The 24,721-nt window shown below is 38.8% G+C and overlaps 1 protein-coding gene across 2 annotated transcripts in view; it reads right to left on the bottom strand.

Moving 5' to 3' along the window:
* INPP5F (inositol polyphosphate-5-phosphatase F) overlaps window positions 1-24,721 on the bottom strand; it is a 59,212-nt gene that overhangs the window by 5,698 nt on the left and 28,793 nt on the right. The window contains exons 3-19 of one of the 2 annotated variants that reach the window (XM_087823988.1): window positions 24,014-24,150; window positions 20,868-20,996; window positions 20,478-20,645; window positions 20,303-20,359; window positions 19,123-19,321; window positions 18,418-18,597; window positions 17,471-17,538; window positions 14,449-14,573; window positions 13,618-13,695; window positions 12,585-12,705; window positions 10,949-11,077; window positions 8,527-8,644; window positions 6,816-7,014; window positions 2,474-2,545; window positions 1,347-1,420; window positions 792-920; window positions 146-233 (exon numbers count right to left, since the gene is read on the bottom strand). In XM_087823988.1, coding sequence (XP_087680114.1) covers window positions 146-233; window positions 792-920; window positions 1,347-1,420; window positions 2,474-2,545; window positions 6,816-7,014; window positions 8,527-8,644; window positions 10,949-11,077; window positions 12,585-12,705; window positions 13,618-13,695; window positions 14,449-14,573; window positions 17,471-17,538; window positions 18,418-18,597; window positions 19,123-19,321; window positions 20,303-20,359; window positions 20,478-20,645; window positions 20,868-20,996; window positions 24,014-24,150 — 2,071 coding nt within the window. The remainder of the gene's footprint in view (window positions 1-145; window positions 234-791; window positions 921-1,346; window positions 1,421-2,473; window positions 2,546-6,815; window positions 7,015-8,526; window positions 8,645-10,948; window positions 11,078-12,584; window positions 12,706-13,617; window positions 13,696-14,448; window positions 14,574-17,470; window positions 17,539-18,417; window positions 18,598-19,122; window positions 19,322-20,302; window positions 20,360-20,477; window positions 20,646-20,867; window positions 20,997-24,013; window positions 24,151-24,721) is intronic. The other variant, XM_087823989.1, reaches the window with a different exon arrangement.

Genomic DNA, 24,721 nt, shown 5'->3' with positions numbered 1-24,721 from the left:
GAATCTGATACTTTCCTCTCTACGTACCAACTCATTACCATAATGCAACACCCTCCCTACACACACATCTGTGCAAATACTTTTAAAGACGACTTTGGCTAATAATGTCTTTATTCTTGAGAGAAAATCAAAGTAGTATACTCACCTCTCAAGTTTTTTCTCAATTATAGGCACATCTAATCCCATGGCTTGCTTGGTGATCTGCAGCATCTCTGCAATGCACTGAAGGGTATCTGAAATCCAAATATAACTGCTTGCCACTTTCTCAGAAAACATACTAAAAAAATAGTTCTAACTCAGAACTCTAAATGAAATTTGTGGTCTTACAGTTAAATACAATTTTACTTGCTTCAATTTGCAGAAAATTGCTACTTATTCATTACTCCCCCCACTAATTCAGTGTTCTAAAACCAATTTTAACAGAAGAGTAAATAAAGAGCAAAAGAACCAAATCAACTGGAATTAAAGTGCTAGCTGCCGAGGTAATAGCTGTGAACAAAACAGACATGGTCCCTGACTACTACCCACACGAGGCATATGTGATGGGAAAAGCCCAGCATCCATATGGCCACACACACAATTCCCATTATAGATTCCCTTGCCCTAAACTACACCATCAGTTCAAATAATCTTTCTGTGTTGCTGAGAACAAAGTTGCTATTTCAAGGTCTCAAATCACAAAGCTATTTCCCTGGATCATTTAGTTGGTAATGGTATGCACTGCCCTCAATTCCATTTGCGCTTATAAAAGCAGATAAAAAGTTATCAATAATTTCCTCTCTCTTCAATACCTTTCCCATCCTCTTCTGGATTGCGCATTACAGCTCTCAGTGTGTGGAAATAGCCACTTGCTTCTTTATATCTATAGTGCAGTCGCATGCAGGAGAACTTTGGCTTTCCAAAAAGAGTGGGCTCAGGACCTAAAGACGAAATGAATACGTGTGAATCTTTCTTCTATATTTACACATTTACTTTTTTCTATATCTTCAAAAGACCAACACATTCATCAATTAGATATTTAGCACATTTTTCTTCATAATCTAAAAAGCACACAAAATATAAGCTTGTGACAATTTGGTTTGATGATACTATATAAATAAAAACTTCAGTCTCAAATATTTAAACTTTCTTGATCCCTGAGTTAATCTTCACAAGATAAGTAATAAAAGTTATTAGATTATATCCATCACTAATCTTTAAAGAACAGAAGGGAATCCTAAAAAACTACTGGGAATACCCCTTTCTGGTTCTAATAAGATGTTACACTGGTTACATAAATAACTTGACCTACTCTTAGAAGAAACAGTATTTGCTTTGTATGACTTGGTTAGTATTTTAAAATTTACCTATTTCTATTTTTTCCAGGTCCTCTAGACTTAGTCGTTGATACTGGTTTACTTTGTCAACTTCATCATCATAACTAGATAAAGGAAATGGGATTAAAGGATTAAAATCAAAGGCATATTTGTCTCGTCAGCGGAAGTATAACAGCAACTACTATGCAGTTAAAACCTCCCATAGCACAAATGCACAGTGCTAAACAAATATTTTTAACATTAGGTGAAATGAGATTAACATACACAGTTCAATAGTTAAAGGAAGATCAGCTTATAGATCTCACAGTAAGAGAAATAAACTCACAGCAAAATAATTTCAGTTTTATAAAAATGTTTATAAAACAAAACTCAAGAAACCTAAACCTTAATCTAAAAGGAAGGCAAAAAATACAGACACATATATTGAAGCTATGTATTTGTGAATAATACAGCAGATAAATGATATGCAAATCAATAAGGAAAAACCCATGTGATCAATGCCAATAGGCGCTGGGGCCAATGACTGCAAAAATGACAGTTCACACAAGGCTAAAAAGAAATTAAGTATTAGGAATAACAACCCTCGACTCTGGCAAGGCTGTGAGGAAGTACTGTATTTTTGTGAGTAGCATTGCTAACTGGCAGTCTTTCTAGAGATCAATCTGGCAATAAACCACAAAAGTCATGCAATTAATGATGTAACCAAAAAGGATATAACCTTGTAATCAAAGAGAAGTGCATGTGTGCACACACGCAAAATTATCTGCACCAAGACAGCTGTATCATTCTCAACAGCAAAGCAAAACAAAACAGGAATTATTTTAATGCCTAACAATGGGGAGACATTTAACTATGGCATAGTAATAAAAACAATGACACGTGGTCATAACAATAAAAATATGTGGAATACATCAAAACCAGGGAGATATATAGGAAATACTAAATGCTAAAAGAATATTACATAAACACACTGATTATAACAAAAAATCATTTTCATATCAATAAAAGGAAATCTGAGTGACGTAACAGTTATTTAAGGTAAAGGGGTTCAATGACATTTCTTAAAATATATAACAAAACCAGACTCTTAATTTCCTACAATGGAAATTTACTCAGACTTAAAAACAAAATTAAAAGCTTTAAATCAAGCAACTTACTAGGCAACGTAGTAGGCAGAGTTAGAAAGCAGTAACAGCACATCCACATCTCTGTGAGTAGCATCAATGAGGCTAAACAAACATGACACAAGCAATTAAACATTTTTATTTTCATCTACATACTTGCCCAGCTTATTTTTTACAGAATATCCACTTATGATAAAAGATTGGGGGATGGGGTCAAATAATCAATGGATGGGGGTGGGGTTGGACAACAGTAAAGGAAGGAAATGGAAAGAAAGAAATATGTGAGGTTGAGAAGGAAGAAAAGAAATAGTCTAGATGATGAACTCACATGGCCTAACCCTTAAAATGACACTGCAGTTAAGGTTATTTTTGCACATGTAGAATGCATCCTTTGAAAGAATTTACATGAATATAACATGCAAAAATGGAACCAAGCCCAAGCTACTATGCATTTTCCTTATTTAGATTAATTTACTTGGCTTTTAAGGAACAAGCAAACATTTCCTCATTCTAAGTCCATTCTGCCATATTTATCTCTACTTTAAAGGTTTAACTCTAGACGAGTGTTGATGAACCACTATACCAAAAACTACAGTAGAATGCACATGTTTGTAAGATTACAAGTAAAACGGTCAACATATAAAATCTACAAAATCAACAGATAACACAGGGACACTCTGAACTCATAACTTTTAATCTAATATTCACCTAATATTAATAACAGCCTTTCCAAACAAAAGGTGGAAATTAATCTAGATTCTATTAGTCTCAAAATTGCACTGAAAGAGTGGAAAATTCTGCCTTAGAACTCCACACGTATTTGCCAAGACTTATCAAAACGCTACTGAAAAACAAATGGAAAACAGCAGGGGAAAAAATCATTTGCAGATGTAATTTGAGTCCCATTTAATCTGCGTCAGAATGAGGTCACTGTTAAACCAGGACTGCAGAGAAAATTCTACCAAAAGCTTAAACTGCAGTATTTTACATCAGCAACACCCTGTTGCAGCGTATCTAGTCTTAATCTAAAATAACAAATTCTCAATTCTCACCTATTGAAATACAGCCAAAAATACAATGAATGAGTTAAGATACCAGGGCCCACTAATACACCAATGGATCAAAAATGAGCACTAGCTAATCAATCAGTGGAGAAAAGCCCCATAAACCAACGGCCCGCAGCTTCCGGGCCGCGGGCCGCGCGGGGCTCAGGCCCGCCCACCGATACTCCTGTGCGTCCTGAAAATCGTTGCGTGAGCCAAGTCATTAAAATTACGTCACAACGTATTTTAATATGAAAAAAATCTATTAATTAGCGTCACCTAACCCTCCTTTCCTATTTTGGCATTAATATTTACATCAGTCAGGCGTGATCCTCAGTCAAAAACATTATGTCTTTAAAAAAAAAAAGCACTTGGCACGTAACAGGCACTCGAGAAAATGTCGCCCCCGCACTTTACCTCGGTCAGCAGCGGGCACGCCGGCGCTCCGTCCCCACGCGCCCGCCCTCCCCGCGGAGCGGCCGGGGCTCGTGCCCGCCCCGCCGCCGAGAGCCCCGGCGCCCGCCGGCCGCGGGGAAGGCGCCCTAGTCGCGCTTGGCTCCCCGCGCGCCGGGCAGACCCTCCTTCCACACGACGAACACGAAGACGGACAGGACTGCGTGCAGCCCGACCACTGCGACAATGGTGGCGTAAAAGCCACTGTCATCTGGGGACATGAGCAGGAGACTTTGGAAAAGGAGTAATTTACAAGAAAAATATAGCCCCACAGGAACTTTAACCATAAGTCCTGCAAAAAGGAGAAAAATCTTGAAAGTTGTGGCCAGGCTGCCGCCCTCAGGCTTGGGGTCGGCGGCGTTGCCCGCGGTGCTGGCTGACCGCTGGGCGGTGGGCGGAGGCCTGTGGGAGCGCGGCATCTCGTCTGTCCGTCGGTCCGTCGAGGAGTCCAAGCTGGCAGGGCCACCCGCGCCCGCCCTCACGCCCGCGGCGACTGCGGCAACGGCGGCGACTGCGGCAACCGCAGAGCGGCCGCGCCAAGCCCCGCCCAGAAAGACGTCTCGCTTTCGGCCGCCCACTTCCGCCGCGGCACGCGCCCAGAGCGCATGCGCGGCAGGTCTGCCCAGGGGACCCTCCAGGAGAGCCGGGACCCCAGCCCCGCGGGGAGGGGCGCCGGGGGGCCGCTGGCCTTGGCAGAGCTCGCAGAGGCCTTCGCGAAGGGGTTGGAGGGGCCTGGCAGGTGGACTGGCACCGCGACGGAGCGCGTGCCCTGCCCTGTCACAGGCTAAGCCGGGGCTGCCTCGCCGCTCCACTACCGGTAGAGGGAGGGGCCGGCTACTCGGCGCCGAAGCTGCGGTGGCGGAAATACCCGGCGGGCTTGCGGAGATGCGGAGGGCGCCTGGGCAGTGCGCCGCTCTCCTTTCCCACTTCAGAGGAAGGGGAAGGACACGCCCAGGCTGGAGAGGTCCGATCTGTACGCGCCAGAGGCTGTCCACGGGGGAACGAACTGAGCTGAGCTCGGTGTTTGGAGAGAAAAAGGCCTGGGGCCGGGGGTGGGCATTAGGTGCGCCCCAGGGAGGGCAGAAACCAGGCCAGCAGCCAGGCTGTGCTGGACAGTTCCCGCTGGGGCGCGGGCGGTGATGAAAAAGGTAACGCAGCCATTCCTGCTGCCCAGCCTACGGCTATTTGTAAACTGCTTGCCATAACTGTTTCTGCCAAACATTTAAATAGGGTCGTGACTGCAGAGAGCCTAGTGAGGCAGTGGTCTCTGGTGCAATATTTAAGGGGGTGGAAAAAACCTCAGCCATCAGGATAATTTTTAGTGCAGTATTTTTAAAAATAAAAATTAATGCAAAAATATCATGATGAACAAAACATTAACATTTTCTAAAAAGACAGGATCTGAGCCTATACATGTACAACCCTGTCTCACTTGCCTCACCCTAATCCTGGCCCTGGTCCCTGTAAAACTTTATTTACACAAACATGACCCAACTCAACAAAAGGACACAACCCAATTTTTTAAATGGGCAAAGGACTTAAATAGACATTTTTCTAAGAAAGATAAACAAATGCCAAAAGTCACAAGAAAAAAATCCTCATTATTTGTCATTAGGAAACTGCAAACCAAAACCACAATGAGATAGCACTTCACATCCACTAGAATGACAGTTAAAAATGGAAAATGGTAAGTGTTGGTGAGGATACAGAAAAATTGAAATCCTCATATATATGCTAGTGGTTATGTAAAATGGTGCAGCCATTGTGGAAAATAGTTTGGTGGTTTCTCAAAAGTTACAGAATTATGCATGACTTGGCAATTTCCACTCCTAGGTCTACCCAAAAGAAAAACAGGTGTTCAAACAAAACTTATTCACAGCATCACTAATTACAACGGCCAGAGGTGAAAACAACCCAAATGCCCAAGCAGCTAACACCCCAACCGTTGTCAGACACAACCACTTCTGGTGTGGTCAGCCTTAGAGGGGGATCCTTCCAAAACCAGAGTGAATCTCAAACCTGAGCAGTCAGTCCCTGACATGGAAAAGCCCACAGAAATTCCTCAAGTCCAAGGCCTCCCTGGCCTCAATACGTCATTCCCTCAGACAATCCTTTTGTTCTAGTAAGCAGTGGAGCGCCCTGCCCATCTCTCCTTAGATCCAAGTCACTGTCTGTACCGAAGACTTGACACAGAACCATTCTCCATCAGACACTGGCTTACATGTTATGCACCCACAAGACAGGGAAGACAGCACCTCGGCCAATGAGACCTGGGCTGATAGGACAACCTACAGAATCTTTGACTCTAACTCTGACAGGCCTATTTTGCCCACCAGTGACCACAAGAAAGAAGGTAAGGATGCGGACAACAGTGGTGAATGTGCTTTGGCAAGTAAATGAGGCGGTGAGATGCTCTCACACTCAAACGTAGCAACAGATCATCTAAGAAAGAATTAGAAAACATAAACATCTTACAGTGACAAAAATCTAAATGGAGCCTTTTATTCTCGGAGCTTGGTCTAGAATTTCCTGAAATGTCTCTAACTCATAATCATGAAGATTATAATTAGATGGTTTTGTTAATAAACCTAGATTCTGAGGGGGTAAAACCCACGCAGCCAGCTGAACCATAGTTTTAAAACTTTTTAATATCAAATACTGCATTAAATATTTCTCACTGAATTTTTTAGTGCCTCCTTAATTATGCACTGAAGGCGAGTGCCTCAGTCAGCTTGCCTTAGCACCAGCCCTGTATTTGAACACTGCCATGCACCATGCATCCATGCCCACAGCTTTATGGACAAGTCCTAGCATTAATTACGAAAACTGAGCATCAGAAATGTAAGCACGTTAGTTACCAGGACACCACTCCAACTCACCTGGGGTCACAGTCAATGAGGGCCCAGCCCCCATGGAACTTTTCATTATCAGGCAGCAGTAGCTTCATGTAACTCTGTAAGAGCTGGCTAATGAGTTCCTGGTGACTTCTCTGATTTTCCTTATGCAAAGCTTCATGCTCTTTCTCCTTGTTAAATATGGAATAAAGATCTTCTGTCACTGGAATGCCTTGCATCAAATCTAGAGTAGAAAGCGTTAATATCTATCATCACCTTAGTTTACTAATACATTTTTTAAAAAACAAAAGAAAATGAAGATCTAAACCATAAACTAAGTCTTATAAGAAAACAGGAGTAAATATTTGATACCTTTGATTAGACATGTTTTTTGGGGGGGCGGCAGGGAGATAGGACACTAAAATCACTAACAAAAAACAGATAAACTGAACATCATTAAAACTTAAAACTTTTGTGTTCCAAAGAGAAATAACATGACAGTGAACAGACAATCCACAGAATGGGAAAGAATATTTATAAATCACCTGATAAGGGACTTGTATCCAGAATATATAAAGAATTCCTACAACGCAATAAAAAGACAAGCCCATTTTAAAATGGGCAAAGGATCTGAAGAGATGAGCTAAATTCTTCCTGGTGTGGCATGTGGCTCAAACTTTAACAAACCACTATAATCCCATTCCCTATAGTTGTTTGGGACAATGAGACTGGAGGAGGCTTCTGGGAGAGATAGGACACCACCAGCCCTACAAGGGAAAGCAATAGCCCAGACTGCCTCTGGTCTTTCTGTCTCAACTTTGGAGAGGTCCAGCTTGAGGATTAGGATGAAGGTGATGCTATGGATGGTCAAACTGAGAGACGGACAGAATCCGAGTCCTCAAGGACATACTTGAGTCACTAGATTAACCAACAGGAGGAAGGTATCTTATTTTTCCTTTAATAAACTGCTAAAATCCTGTTTTCCAGTCAGCACACACCCTATCTATGGCAAACAAACCGAACTTCTTTACACTATACTTCTCAAATTCCTGACTGACTTGTGTCTAGGCCCTGCTATTTCATGATAAATATCAAGTTAAAAACAGGATTTAAAAAATATTCTCAAAGACCATAAGGTGTCACATTTGGTTCTATTCCAGAACACTCTACATTTACTTAAATCCTATCAGGTAATATTTTAATGAAAATTAAATTTAAAACATGCCAAAGCATGAATACCACTGGGCAATCTACCCTCCATTTGCTCTTCTAAGAAACGACTAAGAATGGTTAGAATAAACTCTTAATCTGATATGCTAATATCCTATTAAATCACATCTATGGAGAGAAAGGAGTATTTGTCCACAGCAAGAACACATGATAAATGTCATGGAGAGAAAGAAAATTCTCTCTTTCCATCTCTCAGCCTTAATGGAAAAACAAACAGAACATGGAGCTGATGAGGTTTTAGGGTGCCTTATGCCATACTCCAGGAGCCTCAACCCTGCCTTCTCTTAAATGGACAGTAAACTGACAAATACGTATGTAAATAAGTGGTTTCTTGTGTTGCTACAGCCTAAAAAATGCGTCAAATTCTAATCTTCTAAAATTTTGAATTTGATTCACTGGGTAAGATGCTCAATATAGAAGCACAAGTATATTATAAAACATACGAACTATGTTAATAACATTGGTTTCTGTAAAACAGTCACAGAAGGAATATCAGATTTTAAAGAAAGGCTTTTACGTTCCTTACCTATGACAGCTTGCCTATAAGCATCCTTAAATCGATTCAGGTAATACCTATTTGCTGAGTTAACACCATCTTTCATAACTCCTGCTAACTTCCTTTCCCCTGTCCTCGTAAAGTCACCCTGTCAAAGAAAAAGTCATTTGACAATTCATTTAAACATAAGAATGTCCCCAAAGTCAATGTGGCTTTCAAGACTGGAATTCTTTAGGCTTTTATAATTTCCAAATAATTAGTTAAATTAAAATATCTATTACTATTTGACTCTGACCCAAGCATGTCAAATAAGCATGCTATTTGTAGCAACAAGTCTTCAGTTAGAGATTGTGCTTTAAGGTAAAGCCATTCTTGGCAATCTAAAGAATTTTGAGAATTTACAGGTCAAAACTTATTACATAACAAACAACAAAACCAAACCAAAAAGGTTTTCAAGCCTCAACTTGGTATGATATTGAAAAACCACAAATTACAATGAGATCTGACCTGTGTATGTGGATGTGTGTATATATAGAGAGCAGGTTTCTGTACCTCACTGTACATCACAATCCCTGTAGAATAAGCCAATGAGGATTTAAATTGTTTTGTTTCTCTTGCTTTGACAACAAAAGTGTCAGAACAAGTCCCTAGAGAGGTAGTGACTTAAACTTAAGGCAAAGAAAGCATAGTCCCTTTTTCCCCCATCCCAATCCCATTATTTCCACCCAAGGCAACCTCAGAAACAGACCTTGTCCTAACACTGACAACTTTGGAAGAAGACACTGCCAACTAGTTAAGTAATTCACAGGAAACAGTAATTAAATAAGAATCTATTACAGAAGAGAGAGACATGAATGCTGAGTCCAAAGAAGTTTAATATCAAAGGAAAAAATATTTCTCTTTCTTCCCTAGCTTTATTGAGATATAACTGAGAAGTAGACTAGCATAAATTTAAGGTTGAACACCACATGATCACTTGATATATGTATGTGTGTGTTTGTGTGTAGTGAACTGATTATATTAAGGTTAACACACTTATCACCTCACACAATTTTCGTGTGTGTGTGTGTGGTGAGAGTAAGATCTAGTTTCTTAGCAAATTTCAGTTATACATTATTAACTATAATTACCATGCTGTACATTAGACCCTCAAAACTTACTTTGCATCTATTAGATTCTATGATTTTTATCTTTCATGCCACTAATACAGGATGCCACATGTATTGATTTGCATGTGTTGAACCATCCTTGCATCCCAGAGATAACTCCCATGTGATCATGGTGTGTGACAGTGTTAAATTTGGTTTGTTAGTCTCTGTTAAGAATTTTTGCACCCATATTCATCGGGATGCTGGCCTGCAGTTTTATTTCCTCGTAGTGTTCATATCTAGCTTTGGTATCAGGGCCTCATCACACGAGTTTGGGAGTGTTCCCTCCTCTTCTGTGTTTTGGAAGAATTTGAGAAGCATTGGCGTTAATTTTTTAAATGTTTGGTAGAATTCACTAGTGAAACCATCTGGTCCTGGGCTTCTCTTTGTTGAGAGGTTTTTGCTTAATGATTCAATCTTCTTACTCACCGGTCTGCTCAGATTTGCTGGTTCTTCATAATTCAGTCTTAGTAGGTTGTACTTTCTAAAAATTTACCTATTTCTTCTAAATTGTCCAATTTGTTCTCATATAATTGTTCAATATAGTCTCATGATCCTATGTAATTCTGTGGTATCCTTTGATTGTCCAGGAGTGTTAATTTCTACATATTTGTGAATTTTCAAACTTTCCTCCTGTTATTAATTTCTAATTTCATACCACTATTGTAATAAAAACAAAACAACAGACAAACAAACACCTGATATAATTTTTGTGTTCTTAAACTTGTTGAGACTTGTTTTGTGGCCTAACATATGATCTGTCCTGGAAAATGTTCCATGTGTGCTCCTGAAGAATGTTGAGAGAGAGGTTAAGTGACTTGCCTAAGGTAACAGAGCTAGTAAGAGGCAGGGTGGGGATACAAATTTAGGAGGCAAATTATCATACTAGGGATCAAATTCCATCAACAGACATGTTTTGTTTTGTCTATATAAAGTTTTTAAAACCAAATATATCACACAATTCGAGATTTCCAAACTCTCTTGAAAAACTGGAGGATCTAGCAACACTGGGCCTCCATCCCTGTAAGGAAGTAGCAGAACAGCACCCTCCTGAGACAACATAGGCTCTTCCCTAGGTCTACACAGCCCGTCTCTCCCTTTAATCTAACGGGTGGCCTGCTTGAGTCACATTACCTGGCCCCAGCAAAAATATGAATGTGTGACCCCTGCCTTAGTGAAACATTCTAGAAAGGAGTCAGCTACTACCTGTAGCCCACATACCTTTGTTTCAAAAACAAAGATAGTCTTAAACTACATTCTGTGTCCCACAGAATGATTCAAAAATGCTTGCTACAGATATTTACCTTCAGAGCAGCTGTCCCAGCATACTGTCTGCTAATGGAGTCACCGTTGTTGGCCCACATTATCTGATAGATCCGATTGCATTTCACTGGTAGTGGCTGCTCCGGGGGCATCACACCTAATTTTTTCAGCTAAAATAAACACATTGGTGGATTAATTACATATAAACCAGGACACCATAGCATAAAATGTATACTGCAAAAAAAGGTATTATGTTCATATACAATTTAGTATGCTTAAATGAAAGAAACGGTGTTTTCTAACTTTTTCAAAATAAACCACCACTTGAAAGATAATTTTATGAATTGCTACAGGTGAAAAAATAGAATGAAATATTTATGGTATTTGGTGTAATTTTTAATGTGCATGCTATTATATTCTGTATTTGTTTTATGCTTCCCTGTGAAGTGAAACTATCAAAACAGTACATTGAAACAACAGTATTAATAGTAGCAGAGCACTAATTGCCCAATAAATATTATCTCTGTGCTTGGGCTAGGGTTCCAAGAGCTTATTTTATTTTATTTTACTTTAATTTTTTAAGAAATCCTCACCGAAGAACATGTTTTTATTGATTTTAAAGAGACAGGAAGGGAGAAGGGCAGAGAAAAACATTGACGTGAGAGAAACATTGGAGCAGTTGCCTCCTGCATGCACCCCAACTGGGATGAACCCACAACCTGGGTATGTGCCCTGACCGGGAATCAAACCTGTGACCTTTCGGTGCATGGGACAATGGTCCAACCAACAGAACCACATCAGCCAGGGCCCAAGAGCTTGTTAAAATAATTATCTCATTTACTCCTCATAACAACCCTATGCAATCAATATCCTTACTATTCCATTTTAAAGATGAGGAGACAGAAGTTTGAAGAGGTTAAGTTCTTTGCATGGGGTCGACACCTAGTATGTGGAAGAGCCAGGGCTTGGACTCAAAAGCCTGACTGCTTCAATGAGACATTAGAAGGAACAGACTCACATCCTCAAAGGACAGTCACTGGATTCTATTAAAAAAAACACACAAAACACCCTAGAAATCATGCTAGAAATTTCCACCTTTGAATAACTCAGGTGTTAGAGAGTAAAAAGCTCTAAAAGGGGACATGGGTAATAGACATAATGCCTACAGGAAGCAGCTGCCACCAACTGGGGCATAAAGGCAAGTGGCGGTTCTGTGGTGCCAAAGGAACCAATGCCCGTGATGGCACTGCTGACAGGAATAGAACACAGGTGGGGAAGCTGGTCCCTTTTTCTCCTCCAGCCTCAGGGTCCTCTGTTAGGGCCCACTATTGGCAGAGCCTGACGTGAAGCCAGCCGGCCGAGCAGAAATGAAATGTACAGACTCCCAGCTCCGAATACAGAAGGGAGGGTTTAGAGATGGGAGGAAAAGGTAAGTGACCTTTTTTTAAGTGCCACCCAATAAATTTTAAAATGTTGGGCCTCACATTTTTGAAATGAGTACTTAAGAAAATGCCACTTGATTCAAGTTATTTCTAGTGGAGGTTATGCTTTCCAGGTTTTAATGCAACAAGGACGTTTGTATGCCATTAATGTTCTAAAGAACAAAGATTTTAGTTATTTGTTTATGCTTGAAAAAATTAAAAATGAATATTTACAATCTAACAGACTCCAAATTACCTGCTGCTCCATGACCACTCGTGCAATGGCAGCTTGAACCACGTTGGTGCGATCCAGGCAGTCCATGCAATTAACTCGAAAAATCCCTTCTTGTTTACATATTACCCCGGCTTGATCAACCCTTGTCAAAAACAGTATGGGATTATTTCACATGAAATACTTTAATATGTTTTTCAAAAACCACAATTCTTTAAAGCCTAACAATAAGAAAAGCAGCATTGGTTATCCTTTTGCTTGGGTAATCATGATGTGGCAGGCATTCCGGAGTCCTCTGTAGACACTGTTAACTTATGCAATAACTCAACAAGGAAGGTATTACTACCCTATTTTGAAAAGAAAAAAACAGGTGCAGTCACCTGCCCCAAGTCACACAACTACTAGGCAGAGCTGACACAACCCTGAGTTATGCTTTTCTGCACACTTAAAACCAAAAGGCACTTTAAAACACCATCCTGTCCCTCCTTTTTGACTCCAAGAAGAAATGCATCTGAATCAGCTTGAACACACTCATTCCCTTTACCACCTAGTGAGGAGTCGTGCAGCATGCCTCGCTCATCTCATTTCTCTGGCCACTGGTGGCCTTAAAGTCCAATTGACAGTTCTGTTCTGTCCTTTAAGCCAATTTCTTCTTCATGCATCTCCCTCCTGTAGGCTGAGAACCATCATCCTTCTCTGATAACTTTAAAAGCCTGGAAACTGAGACCAAGTACCTCTAAGCCTCCCTTCCCCATCAGGGATGACAAGAAAGAGAACACTGGGCTATGAAGCGTGAGAAGGGATGCAAGAATAGTCAAGGGCATTTCACTCCACTTTGCCCAACCACCTGACCCTCTCCCTGTTCAAAGCTAACAATGCCGAACAACTAACCCTCTCTTTAAAAGGAGAACAGGACTTGGGAAGCAAAACAAGAAAACCAGAAGTGCTTGCTCAGCTCGCTGCTATTATTTTAATGCTTAGTGGTGCTAAACAAATACACAATTTCACAGAGCAAGAGTTTGTCAAGCTGACTTCTCATGAAATAAGAAATACGTACCAACACCACTTCATGTCCAGAATAATGTCATAAATGGCGTCCGTTAGCGTTTGAACATTCTCAAACTTCATTCCTCGGCTGAAACACAAGCCCAAAGAGAGAAAATCTTAAACTGAAGACATGATATTTAAGGTAGTTTGGAAAAATTAAGGAAAGTTATTACTTTAAGTACATGAGGTTAACACTATTATAATTTATATAGGCAATTACATAAATGTTTATAGCTAATCTGCATTGTGGAAGAAAATATACTTAAGAATATACCGGAACATAAAGATATCAAAAGCTTCTCTCCCCACCAAATTTTCAACACTTAGGTAAATGAACCCACGTTAGAGCCAGGGTCATGACAAAAGAACCTTGCTTTCAGAATATACACAAGTTAAAGTTATCATCAAATGGTTCACTAATTGTTGATTTTCCAGAGCGAATTCTAGCGAGGTTTACCCACAGAGAAAGAAGTGTGACTAATGAGCCAGGAGGATGATTTTTATTAAGTAAGGGGCCTTTATTACTTCTGCTGGGCTCAGGCTCAAATACAAAGGTAAAGCACCAGAAATTCTTTAATTGAATGATAAAAGGAAAAATGGAACTCTAAGTCTCCAAGTTATTTTGGAACAGAAAGACTATAAATATTTCAGGATTAAGTTAAATTTTTAGCCAAAATAAAATCCATATGAAAATTAAAACAAAGTAGACAAATAATACTCCTTCCCTTTCCAACACTGAAAAGAAATTTTCCTTCCCAATAAAGAGAAACTTAGGTCCCTGTGGCAGCATCTACCACAACCATTGGAACTGATCAAGTCTCATCTTAGGAAGCCATCTTACCAGTGCTCATGGAAGTCAAATGAAACATAAGTGAGGTGTGAGTTGTTAAAAAGCAACACCTGCTTTAGGTAAGCGTCCCCGATAATTTTCTCTCTTCCTGTCTGGTCTACTAAGTTAATAATAACCTGTGAGAGTAAGGGGGAAAAATTCAGTTTAATTAGATGTTAGAATCATAATGTGATTTATTTTGAATTATGTTTTAGAAATATTTTATAGCTATGCTTAGAGATTAATCCACTCAAGCATCAATCTTTTCCTATAAAATTAGATTTTCATTTGTTACATTTACGTTTATGAGAACTGCTTACATCAACGGCATTAATATCTTTTTAATACTTTATACATTTGCAATAATCAACTAGAATACATAATGGAAACAAGGTCCTTTATAATAGCAAGTCTTGAAAATATTTAGAATACTTTTAAAGGAAATATACAAGACCTACATATTGGACAGTATATAACTTTGCTGAAATACATAAAACAAAACCTGAATAAATGAAGAGACATACCATGGTGCTAGATGGCAATACTGTAAAGATGTCAGGTCTCCCCAGATTAATCTATATACTCAAAAACCCCAATCAAAAATCGATTGGGGATCTTTCTATGGACTTGACAAGTTAATTCTAAAGTTCATCTGGAAGAGTAAATATGTGGAAAAATTTGAAAGCTAATAATAATAAAGGAGGATTTTGTCCCATTGAAGGGCAAAACACACTCTAAATTTATAGCAATTAAAACTGTGGTACTAGTACAGAAATGAATGACTCCATTTAGAACAAGACAGGTGGCCTAGAAACAAGCTTATGTATATTGAGAAATCTAAGACATAATAATGATATCATTCTGGGGAAAATGTAGTCTATTCTATAAATGGTATTGGTATAATTATCTATCTATAGGGAGGAAAAACTTACTTTAGCTCCCTACATCTCATTATATACAAAATAAGTTCTAGATGTATTAAGGATCTAAATATTTTTCTTCAAGTTATAAAAAAGCTAGAACATTTGGGATGATGTCTCCATAACTGTAAGATGAGACACAACTTTCTAAGCATAACATTAAAAACAGGGCATAAAGAAAAAGATAGACAGATGCGGCAACATAAAAATGTAAAACCTTTGTATACCAAATGACAATATATACAAAGATAAAAAACAAATGAGCAAACAAAAAGAACTACCTAGGGAAATATACCTGCAACACAAAAACCAATAATATAAATTCAATAAGAAAAACTTAGGTAAAGGATACAGAGGATATTCACAAGAAATAATATATAAATAGCCAATAAACATGAGACTACAACTTTGTTAATAATCAGAGAAATACAAATTTTAAAACAGAAAACTAGTTTCACCTATATGCAGGCAAAAGTTGAATGCTAAATATAGACAGCACTGGTGAATATAGGGGAAATAAGCACTGGCTCCCATTTTGCTGAGTGGACACTGGTGTGATCTTCTGGGGAGCAACAAAGTGGTGGATATCAACTTTACATACAGACTGTTTGACCCAGCCATTTCACTTCTAGAATTTATTCTATAAAGCATACAGTATAAAAGATGTCTTCTGGGTAATTTTTATAAGAGCAAAAACTATACCCTAAAGGTCTACCAATGGAGAAATGGTTAGTCATGAGATACTAAGTGAAAACAGTTGCAGAACAGTGTATATGGTATAGCCCTCTTTTGACTTAAATTTTGAATGTGTATATATGCATGTCAAGATGTGTTTTACTGCAAATGACAAACCACTGACTCAAATCTCAGAAGTCTGAAAGTTGAATGGTTCCAAAATTGCTTAATTCAGTGGTTACTGATACCAGTTCTTTCCATCTTTTTGTTCCACCACCCTCAGCATATTGGTCAATCCTCAGGCTGGTTCATTTATGGTCTTGATATAACTATAGCAGCACCATACCAAATCCAGACACAGCAGCCACAGAGGGACTGTTGGTTCCTGTGTCTCTTTTTATTAGAGCAGGAAATCTTTCCCAGAAGGCTCCCAGCAGACTTGCCCTCACATCAGACCTCACTGGCCAAACTGCCAGTAGACAGACACAGGTCCATGCCTAATCACTGGCAAACGCAACAGTGGTGCCACCGTGAGTCAGTCAGACCCACTGTGGGCCCACCACCCAGAGAACAATTACCCAGGGGACTTTCTTTGGGATTGCACAAAATTTATATATTAATTTTGGAAGAACAGAAATCTATTGAAGAATATTGAGTCGTTCCTTCTAAGAATATGGTATTTTCTCTCCATTATTCAGATTTTCTTTTGTGTTCTTCAGAAATTCTCCCCTCTCCCCACCCAACCACCACCACCATGGTATCTTTTTTGTATGTTTATTAGATTTTAGGTTATTTCTTCATATTTTATTTTTGTTGCTGTTAGAAAAATGCATCCCATGGCATTACACATTCAGACTGGTCATTGCTAATGGATTCAGAGAGTTACTGACTGCTCTAGTTCAATCCTGTATCTGAAATCTGGTCATCTTATTGAACTTGTATTTCATCTAACAGTTTTTATCACATTTTGGTTTATATGATCACATTCCTACATGAGTGTGTGAATACATAAGAAAGGTGGGCAGAGAAAAAAGATACTGAAAGATACATATCAAATTGTTATTTCCAGGAGGTAGACTATATGGGTGATACTGAGAGGTGTCTTTCATTTCTTACTCTAGATACTTCTTAAATCATAATAATTGATAGCAGACTAATCTCTTATCTGAAAATGGTCTAGTCAACTATAATTGAAAAATACAAATGATTTTAAAAAGTAAAAATTAAAAGTAAAAAATAAAAATGGTCTAAAGTAGCTGACAACAATATTTCTTAAAAATATTAATACTCTTAGCTTATAAATATTCTTTAACTTCATGAGAAATGCCATTTTGCTTAATTATGAATAGTACATTGCTATTTTTATAAAATTTAAAGAAACAGATACACAATCATTTCTAAATATGAAGGAACATTTACTACTACAGATCAAAGCCCACCTGTTTTTTGTAAATTTTCAGTTGTTCTTCGAAGTGGGCACAGAAATAGGCAACAGTTTCCTTTTCACCTACAAAGAAGTGATACAAAATCTATTTTTCCTCCCCGGATTAAAACAGAAATTAGTGTCTATTCCATCTTTACTCTTACTTTTAAAAAATTTATTGAAAGCCCAAATGTAACTAAGATTTTCTAGAATCAATGTTTTAAAATGAAATGCTAAGCCAAAGATCTCTGACTTCTTTTTCCCCCAATTAGACTAAATGGAAACAAAGTACAAACTGAAGTTATAATATTGATTATTTGTATATCGAGCCTACTTGTCAGAAAAGGTTTCATGTTTTTATTTTTTTTAAAATAAAAACCTCTCTAAATCAAGGACATTAAAAGCTGAAGTTTTACCAAATTCTCAGAAATATAAATTGTTTTGAGAGAAAATATTCTGTAAACAATTTAAAAAATCAACCTCATTCAGTAATCTAATTAGATTGATATGATTTACCTATTCCAGTACTAGAGTTAAAATACTGAAATAAATTACTCAATAACTGAAACAACAATAACAGACATTTCCCAATGAGGCATCTGAACAAAGGCATCATATCTTGTAGATGCCATCTTAAGATAGTTCCTCCTTCTACAAATATTGGCTTCATTTGCCCTTTTCCAAAACTGAACATCCAATAACGTATTCTTCAAAAAACCAAGAATTTAAAATTAGAAATAAGCTGTTTTGCTCTATTGTTGGGGGATTTTTTATTGTTAAATTAAACTGTCAACAACCATTATTACTCTTGTGTTTATATCACTTTCTACTAAATTTTACTGTATGTGTTATTGTTTTTGAATGAAATATCTGGCAAAGCAAATCCAAATTTATATAGTATCTAATATTTTAAGAAATATTCTGTTTGATATCATTTGCAAACCAAATAATTGACATGCTTACTCTTGTCCAGCCGAGGTCTTGGATTATATCGGTAGCCAACCTGGCTCCAAAAGACAGGCACAGAGCCTCGTGTTTGAATAAATGACAAGGTATGATTATGAACATGAATTAGCTGCTCAGTCTCCACATAATTTGCAACATTTCCATTTTTATCTACCCCTCTTCGTTTATAGCGCATTCCTAAAAAAATAATTAAAACAGAAAACAGCAACATTTTTAAAAGATTTAGCCTGACTAGAGTATGCTTCTTAACCAAATCTCTCTCTTTCAGGACAGCCTTGGGGATCTAATGTGTAACTGCCAGGCAGAACTGGATCAACTTACCCCAAATCATAACTGTATGCATCACTGTTTTGTACAAGTTGAAGCTAAGCTAGCTCCTGCACACTGAAAGAGAAGGGTTTTCCCAAAGGTGCTAGCACTCAGGAAGGATTTCTTACTGCAATGCAGCCCGTCAGTGGGACAGTGGTATTTTAGAAGCACGATCTTTCTTCTCTCTCTCTACCTCCCTTCTTTCTCCCTTCATTAACTCTCCCCAACTCACCTCTCTCCAATAACTGGTCCCCAATCACATCACAGAGTGACTGAGCACTTTGAAACCAACTGTGCTTCCAAGTCCATATTGTCATCAGCATGTCAACACCCCCGCAGGTTTCCCATTCTCGCCCGGATTTGATTTGCATGGTATTACAGCCCTCCGCTCACCTGCTCTGTGCCGACTGCGACGTGAAATGAGCGCCACTAGAAATCGTGGGTGAATGTCATCTACACAGGTAGACTCCTGAGGCGGGGTCTCTGGGCTGCTTTTCTCATCATCAGATGATTCACTATAATTAACCACAAGTTCTTCAATCTGCACGAAACCTTGGATAATGGGGATAATCCAGAAGTCCACATCTGGTGTCTGAAACAATAGGAGCATCGCTTCGTTTCTATGCTGTACAGCACCGCTGCTTTCTTAACCCAAACAGTAGCCGGCACCGACACGTCAGCTTATTAGGAGCAGAAACCTTCCACTCTTGAGCTGTATTCTCTGCTTACTGGAGAACACGAAGGAGTGGAGAGAGGGAGGGATGGAGGGGAGCAGAGTTTTCCATTTTCTGTATAACAATCATTCAAAAAAGAGCCGCCTGAGAGCTGCCATGGCACAGCAGCCACAGCTCCACCGGCGTGTGCCCTGACCGGGAACTGAGCCCGAGTTTTCTGTGTCAGGGATGATGCTCCAGCCAACTGAGACACACTGGCCAGGGCAGAGGTTTGAAATGTTTTGAAAGGTTAAGGAAAAGATAATATATGACCCTAATCAACTATTTGCCCACTTTGTGTCCAAAACAGTAACTGACACATAGCAGGCCTTCCACAAATATTTGTTGATTGACTGAATAAATGAATTAATCGACCTTGGACAGTCCTAATTCTCCAACACATGTGACAGAGTAAAAGAAGAAAGTAATCACCAAATCTCAGTACCCTCATCACACTCCCTATCTTCCCTGACTCAAATTCTGGCAGTACTGGAATGTCCCTGGAGATCTGTCTACTACAATTCCCAGATGGGGAAACAGGAAAGTTAAATAACGTGGTATCATTCAAGGACAGCTGGGCTTCATTTCCAATGGGTAAACAAACTACCTCTTTTATAGGAACTCTGAGGACATCAGTTCCCCAGCCTTAAATTACTACAGTCCTACGGGAACCTGCTAAAATGTAGGCCTGTGGCTAAGCAGTGGAATTCTGAGCTACCTTAAAATACCAAATGCCTTGGTTTTCCCTAGCTAAACAACTCCCATTCTATAGGGGGAAATATGATAGCGAGCTTTTAAACAATTTAAAAATATTTGCTTAACTATAACTATCTTAGAATATTTAAGAAACAACTACTCACACCAATCTCAGTAAGATCGCGTATCATATATTTATTCCAAAAAAATCGGTCATCAACCTGGAAAAGGTAGAGAATAAACGGTTCAGAAACCTGTTGCTTCAGTTTTCCTGTAAAAGCCAAATGAGCCCACAAATCATTCTGGAGGGCAAACTCTGCTCTGAACCGTGAGAAGTACCTTCTGCCAGAGGGGCCGGGGATCCCTCTCCCCAGTGCTTTGCCTCTGCACTGAATTGGTCAAGTCGTAGGTCAAGCTATAGTAAAAGGATTCCGAGTCCATGAACATCTTCAGTAACTCCTCAAGTAACCTTCTCTCCAACTTCTCCTTTTCTTTACTTTCCTTAACCTGTGAAGAATGAAATCTACTATCACTGCAGGAATGAAATGTAACGCATCATGAGGCTAATACACAGCTGCCTAGGAAAGAAGTGAGTAATCCTAAGGACATGCAGGAACAGTGCTGGAATATTACAAGTGGTTTGAAAATAAGTTCACTGGCAGGAAAACTACCCCTTGATTTAAAACTAATCAAAAATGAATTCCAAGCCCGTATCAATTAAACTCTTACTTTCTTTTTATTAGGAGCAGACACATTGGACTTAATATTCGTAAAGGTCTTCAGAAGAAACTTTGAGTCATCAGGAGATGGTATAATCTTCTCTGGTTTGTTAATTCCAAAATGATGCTTCTTACAGAGCTAAATAATTAGGGGGAGAGAGAGAATTCATTATTATTAATATCTGCTTGTAAAATGTTCAAGTGTAAGTACAGAAGTGATGCTACTGCTCATGCACTGTGGGTAAAAGTAAAACTCAAAGAGTTAGAAAAATGACCCAGCAGACAACTGATATTCAGAAACACAGCTGCACTTTCAATGTTTAGAAGGCTATGACAGAAGATAGGTGAAGAATGCAGGATAGGATATCCTTAGGATTTAGGGGTGGAAAATTCAGGTTAGGATTATAATTATAGTTAATATAACTGAAGAATAAAATGCTCCAGTTGAGGTTAATTAATGCTTTTAAAAATTGGCAACTAAAATTTAAAATATTGCAAAATACACATTTTCTATGCTTCAGGGGCATTATTTGACAGCTATCTGTGCTAAATACTCATTCATGGTAGTTAACTAGGTGTTCTGGTTTAGAAAATGTCAAGAGTCTGCTCTACTGGGAATCTTAAGAGCTGGACATGTCAACCACTCCCTCACCTCCTATCCTCACATACTGACAAAATCAACAAAAAACATACTCTTTGGGTGCAGAGATTAAATCTGTAGAAACAGTAAGCAAAGGCTTCAGGAAATGTTCGGGTCAACTGACAAAGGTGAGAAAAAGGACAGGATGTGTTAAGACCAGAGAAGGGCACAGAGGTTCTAAAGACAACCACCTGGTTAAAGTCAAGCGTTTTACATATAATTTCATGTGTCTCGACATACAAAGCAAATAGTCAGAAAGGTACACAAGAATTCTGTTAACTACGTGCAGACTAATTCCATTTTTTAACACACTAGTTTTATTCCTACACCAAGTGGTAGGCTCCTATTATGAGCTAATAGTTACAAATGCTTATTATTAGTGTCTCACAAAATAACTGTTACTAGACACACAGGATGAAAAAAAGCATAATGAGAACAAAAGCTAGTTCAAGCTTTGATTATAATTTTTTTTAGAGGGGGGACCATCCCTGTTGTATCAAATTTGGAAATGAACAATTTTATTTGTCAATTATACCTCAATAAAGCTGGAAGAAAAACTGGAAGTGGAGACTGATAGCAGGACCAAGTTTTCAGATGTAATGGAATCTTGCAAATTTTATGCATCTTCAAAATTAAAGCTATAAAAAACTCTATTCACATGGGTTTCATAACATGATTACAACTTTACAGTACTCCTGACTACAGTTAGAGACGAGGGAACTAAGGATGAGGTTGAAAAGATTTGTAGTCCTACTGCCAACACTGAGCTAATTGAACTTCCCTTCCAATAAGCAAAACAAGATCTTCGGGAGGGAGGGAGGGAGAGAGGGAGGGAGGCAGGGAGGGAGGGAGAAACATCAATGTGAGAGAGACACATTGACTTGGTCACCTCCCGCACGCCCCCAGGGGGAGCAAACCTCTAACTCAGGTACATGCCCTTGACTGGAAATTGAACCCATGGTCCTCTGGTGTGCAGGCCGATGCTCTAACCATGGAGCCACCGGCCAGGGTTCTTTTCCTTTTTTTAATCTGTCCTCTTTCTGGGCTTGGACCCAATAACCCCTCAACCTCCTTCCTTATCAACAACTCCAAAATCCAAAAAATTCTGAAACCCAGAAGTTTATTTTTTAAGTTTGGCATATTTACAATATGCCAAAATGTACCCTAAACTGATGTGAGGTTACTGATGTCATCGTTTACCTCCCTCAGTATGAACATTCTATTGATTCATGATTCTTTAAGAAATATTAATGTGTTGTATTGTGGAGTAACGCCCCAGACCACAGGGCATGTATAAAATACATGGAATAACCTTTTCCATAACCCCCCCAAAAACCTGAATTCTAAAGCACAAACTTGTATAGCAAAGCGCAAACTCACTACACTTCTCCAGAAGTCTATTTCTACCTCTTAAAACTGATTCTTCGAAATAGAAATTTAAAATTACTCTGAACATAAACATTTTCAATAAATACTTTAGAATCTTCCATACAGTTACCTTTAGGGGGAAAAAAGTGTAGACCACTATCTTTTTAAGTCCTACCACAAAACATGGATAGAGAAAATGACTTCTTGGGATCCTTCCCAGTCCTAAAATGCTTTGTTTAGACAGAGTTCTCGGGATTACAACACATTGTGCCGACGGTGGGATCCCTTTTCCCTTTTCCCTTTTCCAGGGGCCCGGCCAATTCTGTGCAGCATGTGCTTAGGCCCTTATCTCACTGATACACATGACCTCAAAAAGAAAACCACCAAAGCCCCATGGCGCTTTTCTGTTACTCTAGCAACTTAGATTTCATAATCAAGATTAAGAGGTGATATGGCTGCTGCTGTTTAAGAAAATAAAAATAAATGATTTTACTTTAAAAGTCGGTATCTATCTAAGTCCATCTGGAGCTAAAATTTTAAACAGATGTCTAATGGGAAACTAATATGGAAAATGATGCAGTTATCTATTAAGGCAATGAGATACAGCAAATACGATATGCAGACATGGAACATTAGCCTATAAAAATTTTAAAGGATAGGTTTTTTTACCCCCTAAAGAAAGAACATCTATGTTCTCATTTATTTGAACCCCACAGATTTTTCATACCTTTGTATAGATTTTTTTTTTTAACAGCATACTGCTTTGAAAAACAGTCTGGCAGTTCCTCAAAAGGTTAAACAGAGTTACCATATGACCCAGTAATTCTATCCCTAGGTATATACCCAAGAGAAAATAAATGTCCACCAAAAATTTGTACACTAATGTTCACAGCAGATCCCCACTCCCTCATCGCCACCTCAACCAAAGCAGCTCTGCTTTTATGTGTCTCATATACTGGATTTCACAGATTTTGAAACAAAGGTTCCACTACTAAAATGAAGTTTGAAAACCACAAGATTAAATTATTTTAAAGATATTATCCATCTCTAACACTGTATGATTCTGGCCTACTAAACCAAATCCTATACAATAATTACTATTATATTTATGTCACGTTTTCATAAAATTTCCTGAGATGGCACCTTACCTCTAGCTCAAGATCTTGAGGTTCCATTTCAGAAAGTGATAGCACAGCAATTTTGGTGACCTTACAGACTTCATGGTCTCCTGGAAGTTTGCCCACCAGTGCTTTCTGCCGAATTAATATAAGCCACCATGGAAAATCTGAAACAGGAAAGTTGTATTAATGTCTAGTATCTATGAAGTACTACTGTCCTGGAAAGCTGAAGGTGAAAAACCCAACAACCAACGTGCATTAGATATAAGCCTTTAAAGTAAAGCACACAACAAAATAGAAAAATGGCCCTTAAACATGTGAAAAGATGTTCAATCTCACACATAATTAGAGTAATAATCATTCTCACCCCCCAGACTAGGGAAAATAGAAGGTATGACAGCACATTTGCTGGCAAGGCAGTGGGGAAACAGGCACTCTCATACACTGCTGGTGGGACCACACACAGATTCAGCTTTTCTGGAGAGAAATTTAGTGACACCCAACAATAAAACATGTGCACTTACCTTTTAACCTAACAATGGCACTCTTGTGAATCTACCCTGAAGATACACAAGAACACACAAGTATATAGACTCAAGTCTATTCATTGCAGCAGTTTGTAATTACAAGATATTGGAAACACCTTGAATGCCCAGACACAGAATGGCTGAATAAATTAAGGCACATATACTCAATGGAATATTAGGCAGCCATGAAAAAGAATTAGAAGTGCTCTAT

This window comes from Miniopterus natalensis, chromosome 14 (genome assembly GCF_054644295.1).
Source record: "Miniopterus natalensis isolate mMinNat1 chromosome 14, mMinNat1.hap1, whole genome shotgun sequence".
NCBI classification, from domain to species: Eukaryota; Metazoa; Chordata; class Mammalia; order Chiroptera; family Miniopteridae; genus Miniopterus; species Miniopterus natalensis.
Note: the sequence above shows the minus strand (reverse complement) of the source record. Positions and strands in the feature narration are given on the sequence as shown.